We start from the raw sequence: 13,132 nt of genomic DNA on the forward strand, positions 1-13,132 counted from the left end.
CTACACCTCAAATCATTTCAGGGCAACATATTTATTCGCAAGTTAAATACCATAGATATAAATTAAATGAAAAAAAACCCTTATAAAGAAGACAGGAACATCTTTAAGCAATAACAAAAAAAAAAAAAAAATGATAAGCAGGTGACAAAAGGTTAGGCTTACAAGCCTACATTTCACAAGCTTCCAGCCATATATTGAAATCATTTGTTATTTTCATGAGAAGAAACTAGAATCACACTTGCCTCATTCAATTACACATTTATGCACCTTAGTAAAATGGCTGTGGGAAACCTTGGCGTAAAAATATTCGCCAAGATGTGTAGCTAGAAGAAGAAAGAATGGAACTTCAGTGTCGTGAAACAGTCCAAAAGTAAGGTTACTATAGAGTGACAAAATATGGTTGTAAAGGCAGAAAAGTTCTATAAGGCTGTTTTTAAAGGTAATTAGGCCTAATGCGACTCTTTAAAAGAATCTTCTAAGGTGTAAGTAGGACAGAGACCTCTAAGATTCAGGTATACCAATCAAGACATAAAAATTGAATTAAAAGCGAAAAAAGCGACACTAAACTTAGAATGTTTATAGTTTTAAAATATCATATTGATTGAAATTTAGAGTGCCTTCTTTCTATTATGAAAATAAACACACACATTACACTTGGTTATAAACTTTCAGGTACTAAAAATAATCAATTAATTTTTGGTTTGAATAATTCTAGCTATGATTTAAACTTCATAACTTTACATATCGTCATTACAACACTTTCAGAACAAAATAAATTGTATCTAAATGCGATAAATAGTTATAAGTAGAGAATAATAAAAACCTTATAACTCGAGCTCTTACAAAAGGTGAACCTTTCTTCAGTCTGTCCCGCAAAAAGCAAATTCCACATTTCAAAAGCACCTGGTTTACAGAGTTTTCAAAAGCACTTGGTTTACAGAGGTTTCATAATTTTGTGTTAAGACTTGCTGAACCTGCTTATAGTTACAAGTATACATGCTAGATATTTAATTTTTCAGGAAGATACTAAGTCTACATAATGAAAGAGAGCACAGTAAATATTTTGTAAGAGCATAAATATTTCATTGATTTGTCATTCAAAGAATAATGGTGAAATATAAGCCTTAATGTGGAATACTGACATATGAAAAGTATTTACAATTTTATAGAAATGTATGAGATAAAATGGTTAAGGGTTTTTTCAGGACACAATGATGTTGCTTTGTTTATTTATTTATTTTTTTAGGATCTAACGTATTTGTTTATTCAACAAAAGTTAGTTAACTTGTGTAGAATGTACGAATCGCATGTCTTTGGCAGCTTTACTTTAATTGAAGTGAAAAGTATTCTTAATGAGTGCGGATGTTCTACGTCCATGGGAGTTAACTGTTTTCCTTTCCACAAAGAGATAATTTTTCCTCAAGATGGTGAGCATAGTTCTTAGCAGGAGTGCTGAGTTACATTACCGAACTCCACACGAGTTTTATTTCATTTCATAATACTAAGTTTTGAATCTTAAATATACACCCGTGATACAAAATGTAGTTACTCATGCTTCTATAAGTCTTGTATTTCGAAAATACAGGCTATTTTAAATTAAATTGACACAAAAGCTAGAGTTAGATAATGGTTTATAATAAACATCGATATATGAGTTAGTGCTAATGAGTGTACACGAACATAAGAAGGTCAATCTAGAATTATTCGCATATACAGTATGAATTTAACGTTTTAAAGTTACTTATTCAAACACTGCATAGAATTACTGGTATGTTCGTAAGAGAAAAGTAAAAAGCAACCACAGGATTTTTAAACCCATCCCTACTGAGCAGAGAGAAGTTACTCGTATATCTAGGTCTCTGTCTATCTTTGGTCCAAATAACGGAATTGACTGTCTCGCTAATTACGCACCCACAGCTGAAAATGTTAAAGTTCTCAGCGGGAATCGTCTCAGATTTCTTAAGTCGTAGCCCAAAACTCTAATCAGTATGTCATGTCCGGGCCAGAAATATGTAGAGATTCAGGCAGTTATCAAATAACATCCAATATAAACTTGTTTTATATGTCAAGTTATGGTGTGACTTCCAGTCCTGATTATTGAGAAGTTATATTTATTGAAATAATAATTAGTGATATATATATATGTAGAGTTATGTTATCTCAAGATGTATTGCATTATTCGTCTTAAAAAACAACTTTTCTATTGAAAAACACAAGGAATTACATACATACTATTAAAGAGAGTTGAATACCAGTGTGAATTATATTCCATTTTAAAATATTTGTTCTTTTATTTCCATGGTTTGAACCAGAGGGAATAGGTCAAGGTTTCAGTACCAACCTAAGGTTATGGAACATTTTGTGATCATATCCCAACAAATAAGTTAACATTTTTAGAATTCCGATACTTCACTTATAAAAAGGGGAAGTACGAAAAGTTCATAGAGATAAAAATTATTTAAAAAAGCATTTAATGAGCATTGTAATAGAAATGCCTTTTCATAATACGCAAGAAAGCAAAACGAAGCAGTAGTAATCATTCACTTCGAAGTCGACAATAAAACCTATTGGATCGCCCCCTTCTAATTCCTTATTTTCAAGACTGACCCTAGTTTCGTCGATAGGTTTTTAATTTATTCAAACTAACATAATTACAGTGACTTACCAAAGAAGGGATAATTCTTTTTTATTTTCTTTTACATTTTAATTCTTTTAGTTTTTAATTTCTAGTTTCAATAATTTTTGTAGCATTAAAACTTTCTGTATTACTATGGCTAACTACGTAATTTATGTGTCGATCCGAACACATCTTTACGGTTTTTTTTAAATATATTATGTCTCTTCGCTCCCCAGTGGTACAGCGATATGTCTGCGGACTTCTATTGCTAGAAACTGGGTTTTGATACCCTTGGTGCACAGAGTGAGTACAGCTAGTCCTTTGTGTAGTTTTGTGTTCAGTAACAAAGAATAACAACAATTATTTGTTTTCTGGTATTACAATATTCAATATAGTTTTTATTATTGATATGTTGTTTTTTTTGCCAGTTATGGTTATAGAAAGGTTTCAAAAATAATAAGTGTAGATAGTACTGTACCTGCAAACACACTTTAGGATACGTTTGTGTTTTACCCACAAACTATTACATGAAATAATGACAAATAAGAAGGAAATGTGATTTTTTTTTCGGGGAAATTTGTCTTTGTAAACTGCAATACATGTTCATGAAAATATTACTTCTGTGAATTATATTTTAATAATTAGCTAAAAATTTTACTTTTAGACTGAGCAAGAATACTGCTGTGCTTGTGACCAACTCATCACCGATCGCTTTATACTTAAGGTCAATGGTCAGTCATGGCATGCCCGATGCCTCAGGTGTTGCGTTTGTCAAACCATACTGGACCGTCAACCATCGTGCTTTATTAAAGAAGACAATGTGTACTGTAGAGCAGACTATACAAGGTCAGTAATGTAACAATCGCGTGAAAAAAACAGTTATGTTAAGTATGGATTTAACAGCAGAAGTTTAAGTAACTTTAAGTCATAAGTAACACTGATAAAGTTAAGTAAATAAAGTCAAAAGCAAGGACTTAGTCGAAAATAGCAAATCCAAATCTTTGACTAATTATATTAGTTTGTTATAACCGATAAACAAGCCAAAACAAAAATACATTTAAAAATAATAAATAAAATTCTACACTAATTAAAAATATCCTAGGTTACACGCTATAACGTTGGATACAAAAAGTACCCTCGGGTGCGAGTGTTAAGTGTTGTGTAGGTAATTCATGTTTCTTTCAGTAATTTAAATCCCTACACTGAAATTACATGTTTGGAAACACCCAAACTTAATGTGTTCATAACAAAATACAGTTTTTACTGTTAAAACATTAACTCGATGTCTGGCAAGCTAAACTGTGTTTTATGACGTATATATGAATAACATAACGAGTGCATCCTGGTCTATATTTGAACAAATTTCCGTAAGACGTGTCCAGATGTGTAGCTGTTTGTTAAAAACAGTTTTTCTTCATTGCTACAGTCACTAACTTTCAGCTGTGGGGGGCATTATCATGTGAGAGTCAATCCCACCAATCATAGGAAAAGAGCAGCCCCAAATTCAGAGGTGGGTACTGCCGTCCGAATGTCTTCTCTGTGGTCGACATTGCAAAATTAGGAAAGGTGGCAGTTAGCCTTAATAACTTGGTCATAAACAAACAAACTGTGATGGAAGCCTACTTTTAATGATAATGTTTACATGTTAACAATACTAAAACATACAATTTATAAAGACATAATTTAAAATATTTTCACATCTAGTTTTCGAAGAATATTGGTATAAATCATATCTTGAGTTCATAATTTATAGGTTAAGACCACAGAAATGAGTGAAAATGACATTTAATTAGTTAACACAACTTACAATTGTTTTGACAGTTGACTTATGTTTGAGGTGTTCTTATATCGTTGTACCAATGAGGGTTACTTTCTGTAACAAGGATTCCAAGACCTAGTTTCTGTTGTTAGTTTGCCCGAGTGAAAATATGAAAAACGCTATTTATGATATTTTTGTGTATTACCTACGAAATTGTTTGGATGTATAACTTTTCATAAACCAACAAATACATCCTCTTACAATACATTAGAATGAATTATTGACAGCATGTTTTGCTCGTTTCTTTGTTGTTAAGCGCAGAGCTGCGCAATGGGTTTTCTTTCCTTTCTCGTCGCAGGTTCGATATCTTACTTTTGATGTTATAAGTCCTCGGACTTATAACTAAAATATGTGAAGTAAATTTACCGAAAACAAAAACTTAAGGAAAACTATTTATTTCAAGACAAACATTTGTACAATTAGAAACATTTTCTAAAATTGTAAAAATAGTATTTTTTTTAAACCTATATCTACCATCAATCTTCATAAAACAACGGTGTATTAATACGTTTTAAATATTGTTTATCAAATCAAACATTAGTTTCATTTTGGAAAAGTCTATATATAAAACCAAGAGGTTTTGTTTGTTTTACTTTTAATACGTAAACTTAAAATTGTTAAAGAGAATCTATTAAAATCTGGTTACAATTTTTCCCGCTAAAACACATTTTTATAACTCTTTCAGTCACTTTTACTGCTCCATTTTTGTATTCTAATCCCCGTCACACCAAACATGCTCGCCCTTTTAGCTGTGAGGGTGTCATAATGTGACGGTCAATTCCATTATTCGTTGGTAATAACAACCCCAAGAGTTGGCGGCGGGTAGTGATGACTAGCTTCCTTCTTTCTAGTCTTACGCTACTAAATTAGGAACGGCTATCGCAAATTGCACTCGTGTAGGTTTGCGCGAAATTTAAAAGCAAACAAACAAACTTCGGTATTCGTTGTTATGGAGACATACATAATGCCTAGGGCACCACCACTGTGTCTGTCGTATCCTATACAACCTTATGAACCCTGGTACTCACCAAAGACTTTGTCAGCACTAGATATGGTAGATGTAGTGTTGCTTTCTCCCAATGGATTCTTGGAATTATATCATTAAATATTTTAATAAGACTGCTAATATTTCTACAAATACTTTAAGATCACTTATAAAAGTTATACAACGAAATTTCCTTTAAAGAAATCTAAATCACCAAACTCCATTATCATGCTATTGCGTGTGCTTGTGTTTTTTTTTTTATAGCAAAGCCACATCGGGCTATCTGCTCAGCCCACACGATGGGAATCGGACCCCTGATTTTAGCGTTGTAAATCCAAAGACATAACGCTGTACTAGCAGGGGGCCATACTATTGCATCATACATTTAAAAAAAGTCCAAACTGTGGAATTTCAAGTTATTAGTATTTTTTTAATATGTACACCACGTTATTTGAAAAATACTTTAAAACACAATAGTTTAGGTGTAACCATCTGCAGCTTAAAACTGCTAGCCAAAGGGAGGAGAGTTAGTCAGAAACACCTTCCGACTATGCGGCTATACTTAAATGAACAGCGTATTGACTAATAGATTTATAACACATCACATCTCAAAATGCAGACCAAACATACTTGCCCTTTCAGCCGTGGGAGAGTTATAATGTTGTCTTGGAATGTCGCACAAAGCTACTCGAGGGCTATCTGTGCTAGCCGTCCCTAATTTAGCAGTGTAAGACTAGAGGGAAGGCAGCTAGTCATCACCACCCACCACCAACTCTTGGGCTACTCTTTTACCAACGAATAGTGGGATTGACCGTCACATTATAACGCCCCCACAGCTGAAAGGGCGAGCATGTTTGGCGCGACGGGGATGCGAACCCGCGACCCTCAGATTACGAGTAGCACGTCTTAACACGCTTGGACATGCCGGGCCACAAATGGAAAGAATGGTCAACATTGAGTGAAGCTAACCATTCAGGTTTGCTTTTAAAAGTCCAGAAGTTCATTAACAATCCACACAATTAATACTCGTTGTCTAATTATGTATTTCCTATCAAAGTAGTCCATTTCTTAAAAACTTGGAATCTTCTCTGTAAACGAAACAAGATCTCTTTTCAACCTGGACACACAAATGTAATCTATTATTAATAATTATCACAATAAAATATTTATTGATACATATCATGAAATGTTAAAAAAATTTAAGTTGATTAACAACTAAGATTACATTCATGTTAAAAGAAAAGCTCACGTAACTGTTCAAAATTAATCAAAGTTCAAAATATGTTAATTTCAAAAGATTCTTTCCACCGCACAAGCATGAAAATGCCTAATAAATATATGTTTATCTTAGTATTAAAAGTTAAAAATTCAAGTTATTTGTTCGAGAATTTTAATATTTTTAAATTTGATTCTAATATTAAAAGTTTAAAATTCAAGTTATTTGTTCGAGAATTTTAATATTTTTAAATTTGATTCTAATATTAAAAGTTTAAAATTCAAGTTATTTGTTCGTGGATTTTAATATTTTAAAAGTTGATTCAAATAATAAAAGTTTAAAATTCAAGTTATTTGTTCGTGGATTTTAATATTTTCTTCATTCTTTATGCTTTTTTTTCTGACACTTTCTTAAACAGTCTTTCAGACATGTTCAGACATGGCCAGGTGGTTAAGGCGCTCGACTCATAATCTAATGCTCGCGGGTGTTGTGATGTGATGGTTAATCCTACTAATCGATGGAAAAAAAGTAGTCCAAGAGTTGACAGTGGGTGGTAATGACTAGCTGCCTTCCCTCTAGTCTTACACTACTAAATTAATGACGGCTAGCGCAGATAGCTCTCGCGTAGCTTTCGCGAAATTCAAAAACAAACAAACTTTCAGACATTTATTATCTGACATATCCACGAGGCTTCTATGATCCGATCATTTCTATAAATCTTACGTTTAATCCTTTAAATTTTAATTTCGTATCTTTAATCATTACTAACTGTCAGAACATTTCCTTTAACAATTTTCAGTATATATCTTTTTAACAGTTCTAGTGAGAATGGTACTAAAGTCCACATACAGATGAAAATTGAGTGGTTTTACAAAATATTTATTTACTATATTAATAATACGAGGACTATATTTTGTTTGTAAACAGTTTATTTTATCTTTATTGTCTACAGTATTTTTCATTGTCTTATAAACACAAAATTTACTTTTTGTGTGAAACCAAACTGTTTTCTATGTATGTGTTATCTACTTGACGTAACTATTTAAAACATAGCACAGTGTTATATCTACCCATCTTTATAAATCATGTTATCGTGTATCTTTTACGTTTTGCTGATAAGATACATATACAAGCATATATAATATAAATTAAACTTCTTTATTTTGTGTAAGGTGCAATCTAAGATACATGTTCGTCTAAATACGTCGGTGACGATAAATATTCTTCCCTTCAAACTTAATATATGGCTTAAACTGATGATTTTATAATTCTAACCTTAATGGTTTTGTCAACAATGATCTTACTTAAGGCCTCCCGCTGGTACAGCGGTAAATCTAGGGATTTACAATGTTTAAATCAAGGGTTCGATTCCCCGCGGTGGACTCAGCAGATTGTCCGCTCTGACTTTTCTATAAGGAAGCACACACACACACACCCAAGTTTACTAAAAAAATTGCATGATGAGTATATTATAATATTTTCCGGACAGACTATCGTCCCATCATTATTTTACGTCATGAGTATCTGATATTTTTGCAAAACTAGGATGATAAAAATGAATCGTGTACCATTTATAATGATAGCTGTTATTATTATTTCTTTATTAAATACGAACCTACCAGCCTGAGCACCAGTCATAAATTTGTTTGTTTGTTTGTCTTTTTTTTAATTTCGCACAAAGCTACTCGAGGGCTATCTGTGCTAGCCGTCCCTAATTTAGCAGTGTAAGACTAGAGGGATTTTGTTTGTTTGTTTGTTTTTGAAATTCGCACAAAGCTACTCGAGGGCTATCTGTGCTAGCAGTCCCTAATTTAGCAGTGTAAGACTAGAGGGAAGGCAGCTAGTCATTACCACCCACCGCCAACTCTTGGGCTACTCTTTTCCCAACGAATAGTGGGATTGAACGTTACATTATAACGCCCCCACGGCTGAAAGGGCGAGCATGTTTGGTGCGACGGGGATGCGAACCCGCGACCCTTAGATTACGAGTCGCACGCCTTAACACACTTGGCCATGCCGGGCCAACCAGTCATAACTTGTCAACTAATGTCATGATAGATATTAAGAATTCACTAACTTCTGTATGGCCCCCAAAGGGTTGCAGTTTTTCTTATATAAGTGTAGTAGGTTATGTGTAGGTAACATATAAGAAATAATCTTCAATGTCAAGAAATGTCATAGTGTAATACAGAAATGTTGTTTGTTTTTGTGTTTGCTGCACAATAAAAAACAGGATTTATCAGGTATCCTCGTCGATAACCGGATTTTAGTTTTTCAATGTTTCTGGTGTCTTTTATGCTTTTACGTAATTTTACCATGACATCACGACTACGCCTACTAGATTTAGGAAATGCGTGGTTGTGTCACCTGCAGAAAATTGAAATAAAAAATCAAATTTTCAGTCACCTCATCAATGTACCAGAAACTGAGTCCAATTGTTTGATGTTTTCCTACAATCTTTTACATCAGTTTTAAGCTACGCCCTCCGATGAATAATCAACAGTTTCCTTGTAATTACGTTTGAAACATTCTACACACCAAGTTCCCTTTACTTCATATTTCAAATAATTCATCTTTGCATTTTTTTTTTTTTCTCAAAACATGCACTTACAAAAATCTTTTGGTCTTTAGAAATAGAAACACCACTTTTGAAATTCCTGTTGCTCTGAAAATTACTAGTCTTAACTCAAGGTTTAGTAACTGGAGTAGGAGGGTTTGTTGGGGGGAAATACACGCGGTACCCAAACGGTAAATGATCCTTGACTTGATCCTGTAGTGAAGACAATTGATGGCACCGTAACTCAGATTAAGTATGGTTAGTAGAATGTTTTCACACCTACACCTCTCGGTTTTCTCAAGAACACACACTTGCATAATGAACAGAGTTACATTACATCCTATACCGCCTGCTTTAATCCGAAACACGTAATCCGCTTGTCAGGATGTAGAGAATGTGACAACAGGGTGGAGATTAGCATATATTAAAGAAAATTCTGGAGTTTTCCTTTAAAGCAATAGGTACATGCATTAAGCGCTATTCAAGATTTAAATCTCATTAGATATTCAGAAAAATAAATTCAAAATCTGTTTTTTTTTCGTAGTTTGATGCTGTGTATCATTCGCAGTTTTCCCCAGGAGCAAGAGAACTAAGTAACTTAAATAAAACGATTGGGGCAACATTATAACCTATTAATAAAACACGTGGAATTGAAATGAATTGTGGCGACCTTAAAAGAATGGTCTAAGCTAGCTGGAATATCTAGTTGAACTAGACAGCTGAAATGTAACTGAACAAGATAAACAGTATATAATGAAATCAGTATTATTTATACACATATATAATTGTTTGGCCCCGGCGTGGCCAAGCGTGTTAAGGCGTGCGACTTGTAATATGAGGGTCGCGGGTTCGCAACCCCGTCGCACCAAACATGCTCGCCCTTTCAGCCGTGGGGGCGTTATAATGTGATGGTCAATCCCACTATTCGTTGGGAAAAGAGTAGCCCAAGAGTTGGCGGTGGGTGGTGATGACTAGCTGCCTTCCCTCTAGTCTTACACTGCTAAATTAGGGACGGCTAGCACAGATAGCCCTCGAGTAGCTTTGTGCGAAATTCAAAAACAAACAAACAAACGATATAATTGTTTCTGGAAATATTTGTATTAATTTTTTTTTTATAAATTCATGGAATAGAAAAATTCTAATATAATATAATTCAACTAATGTTTAAATTCGAAACACTTTTAAGTAATACAAGTATCTATGAATACTTTATACATAAAGACAATTATCTCATCCAAACAATAAGAACGTTTACGTGTTGATGTCCTAGACGTGTCCAGCAAGAAACAGTGACAAAGGTGATGCTTTAGGCTCAAAATATTTATCATTAAATAAACAACTCAGCAGACGTTACGTAGATTTGGATGTATTCGACCACTTTTAGGCTTCATTGCTTCAAGCACTAACAGGGTAGCTTGAATTTATAATAGCATAGAATATTTACATGGTGTAGATATCATATCATCTGCCAATGACTCAGGCATTGGAGGAAAAATAATAAATACGAGTTTTACAAACAGGGAGGAAGTTCAGTGATATGTTTATTTAGTATAAACAACAAACCATGGTCAACAATTAAGGAAATTGCAATGCGAGAAATCTTAGTTTGAATTTTGACCTATTTTTGTCATCAAGACCTATCAATGACATCAAAATACAGGTCAAGAACATAGATCAAAGGAATCTCATCTAGAAAAATAAAAATAGGCAGAATCTGTAGGTATCACGCAAAAGTTGGCGTTACATATTGTGTAATTAAATTTATAGGATTGTGAAAATTAGATCATTTGGTTTCTTACAAACACGCGGAAGTCACATATACAACATAATTTGATATGGATCCTCACTTTGGAATTCTAACAAGACAACAAGGTTGTTATTTCGATGAGATAACCTGACTTGGATTCTCACTTTGTAATTTAAGTGAGTGCACAGTGTTGATAATTAAACAGCGTAGTATGCTTCAGATTATTACGTAATAATACAGACAAATAGTGTTTCCCTTTCATACTGTTTTCATATTTATTTCATTGTTCCTTCATACACCTACACATATTGGAATGCCACTTATAAATCATAGATGTATTCTTAGTGATGTAAACAGTTAGATCACGACGCTCTGTTCCTAACATAAAATGTGTCCTTATGTGATATAAACAATTATGGCACAAGATCGTGTTCCTACAAAACAATATGCTTTGGATACTCACTTGATGATATGAACAGATCTGATAAAATATACCTTAGCTATGAAAAGAAGACACGGCCCAAAACGAATTGAGCATGTGACTCAAACTGGTAGCTACACTTACAGCATTGATAATAACTTTACAACAAATATTAATTAATACGTTTCTGTTTTATTTACCATTATGCCCCAAGTTAAATAACATACGCAGCCTGGCTAACTAATGAATGAATATTTCTTATCAGTGCTACAATTGTAGCTATAAATTTGACTGCCAATTTCGATTTCATTCCTTTAAGTAACAAAGCTACACGAGGGATATCTCTGCTAGCCGTCCCTAATTTAGCAGTGTAAGACTAGAGGGAAGACAGCTAGTCATCACCATCCACCGCCAACTCTTGGGCTACTCTTTTACCAACGAATCGTGGGATTGACCGTCACATTATAACGCCCCCACGGCTGAAAGGGCGAGCATGTTTGGTGCGATTGGGATTCGAAACCGCGACCCTCAGATTATGAGTCGAACGCTTTAACTCACCTGGCCATGCCGGGCGGAAGTGAAGCCTGACATTTTCGTTAGAAATAGAAAAGATGGCACACGTTGCGCTTGAACTGATGATGCCACACGTTGCGCTTGAACTGATGATGACACACGTTGCGCTTGAGCTGATGTTGACACATCGATTGTTTCCAGCATAGCCTCATACATCACATGAACATAACTTAAAAGTCTGTACGAAAGCGACTTAATAAGTCTTAGTAAATAAGTCTGTGTTCGCGTAATGAATGTCACTAAATGCAAATTAATTTTATGTAAGGCTTTCGAAATCGCAGTAATAACTTTCTGCAAACCATAAAATTAATAAAACATTCGTTTTCTTTTCTTCTTCTTTTCTAATACTAAACCTGGTTTGTTAGAGACAGAGTTGTCCCTCAGGGGGTCGGTTATGAATTTACGAGCTTACAGCATTAAACTCCACGGCTCGATTTCTCATGGTGTATAAAGTATGGTTTTGGTGAGGGTAATAAAATACAAATTATGAAAGTTTGTGTTTTCTTATAGCAAAGCCACATCGGGCTATCTGCTCAGTTAAGGGAGGGGAATCGAACCTCTGACTTTAGTGTTGTAAATCCATAGACTTATCGCTGTACCAGCGGGAGACAGATTATGAAGGAAAGCTTTGCAGGTTTTGCTGGTTGGGTAAATGTTATACACGCATATGCTAGTATATCACATATAGAAAATAAAGATGTGAAACGACATAACTCAAATGTCTTCAAATTATGAGCTTGTCTTCTACAGTTTGCCCCTAAACAAGAAAGGCCTATCTTTCGAAAGTGCTCGGGATGTAGGATATAGCGTTTCGTACCTTTGTGATAAACTGTTATCTTGAAGCTACGTGATTTCCTACTATCATGAACATATTAAAAGTATATAGACTTGTATGGAACATATAAAAAAAGTATACAGACATGTATGAGTACCAAAATGCCTCATCGTCAAGCTGAAGTAACAGATATCCTTACAGGGAAGCCTCCTGGTGTTTTGTTTGTCTGTTGTTTAGATAAAATAAAATATGTATATTCTGATCACTATGGGTATTGAAATCCGGTTTTTAGCGTTATAAGTTCGCAGACTCAACTCTTAGCCACTAACGATAAACGTGCAGGACTTACAAAAGCTACAGTAAAAGATAAATCATAACTTACAGTATATTAATACAAATGCTATTTTTTGGTTGGCCCCGCT

General features: G+C 34.1%; 1 protein-coding gene across 1 annotated transcript in view; it reads left to right on the forward strand.

Annotated features, from left to right (window-relative positions):
- The window catches only part of Awh (LIM/homeobox protein arrowhead), a 53,714-nt gene that overhangs the window by 24,723 nt on the left and 15,859 nt on the right, over positions 1-13,132 (forward strand). Inside the window, exon 2 of the mRNA XM_076503805.1 lies at positions 3,282-3,463. Coding sequence (XP_076359920.1) covers positions 3,282-3,463 — 182 coding nt within the window. The remainder of the gene's footprint in view (positions 1-3,281; positions 3,464-13,132) is intronic.

The sequence above is a fragment of the Tachypleus tridentatus genome, chromosome 6 (genome assembly GCF_004210375.1).
Source record: "Tachypleus tridentatus isolate NWPU-2018 chromosome 6, ASM421037v1, whole genome shotgun sequence".
Taxonomy (NCBI): Eukaryota; Metazoa; Arthropoda; class Merostomata; order Xiphosura; family Limulidae; genus Tachypleus; species Tachypleus tridentatus.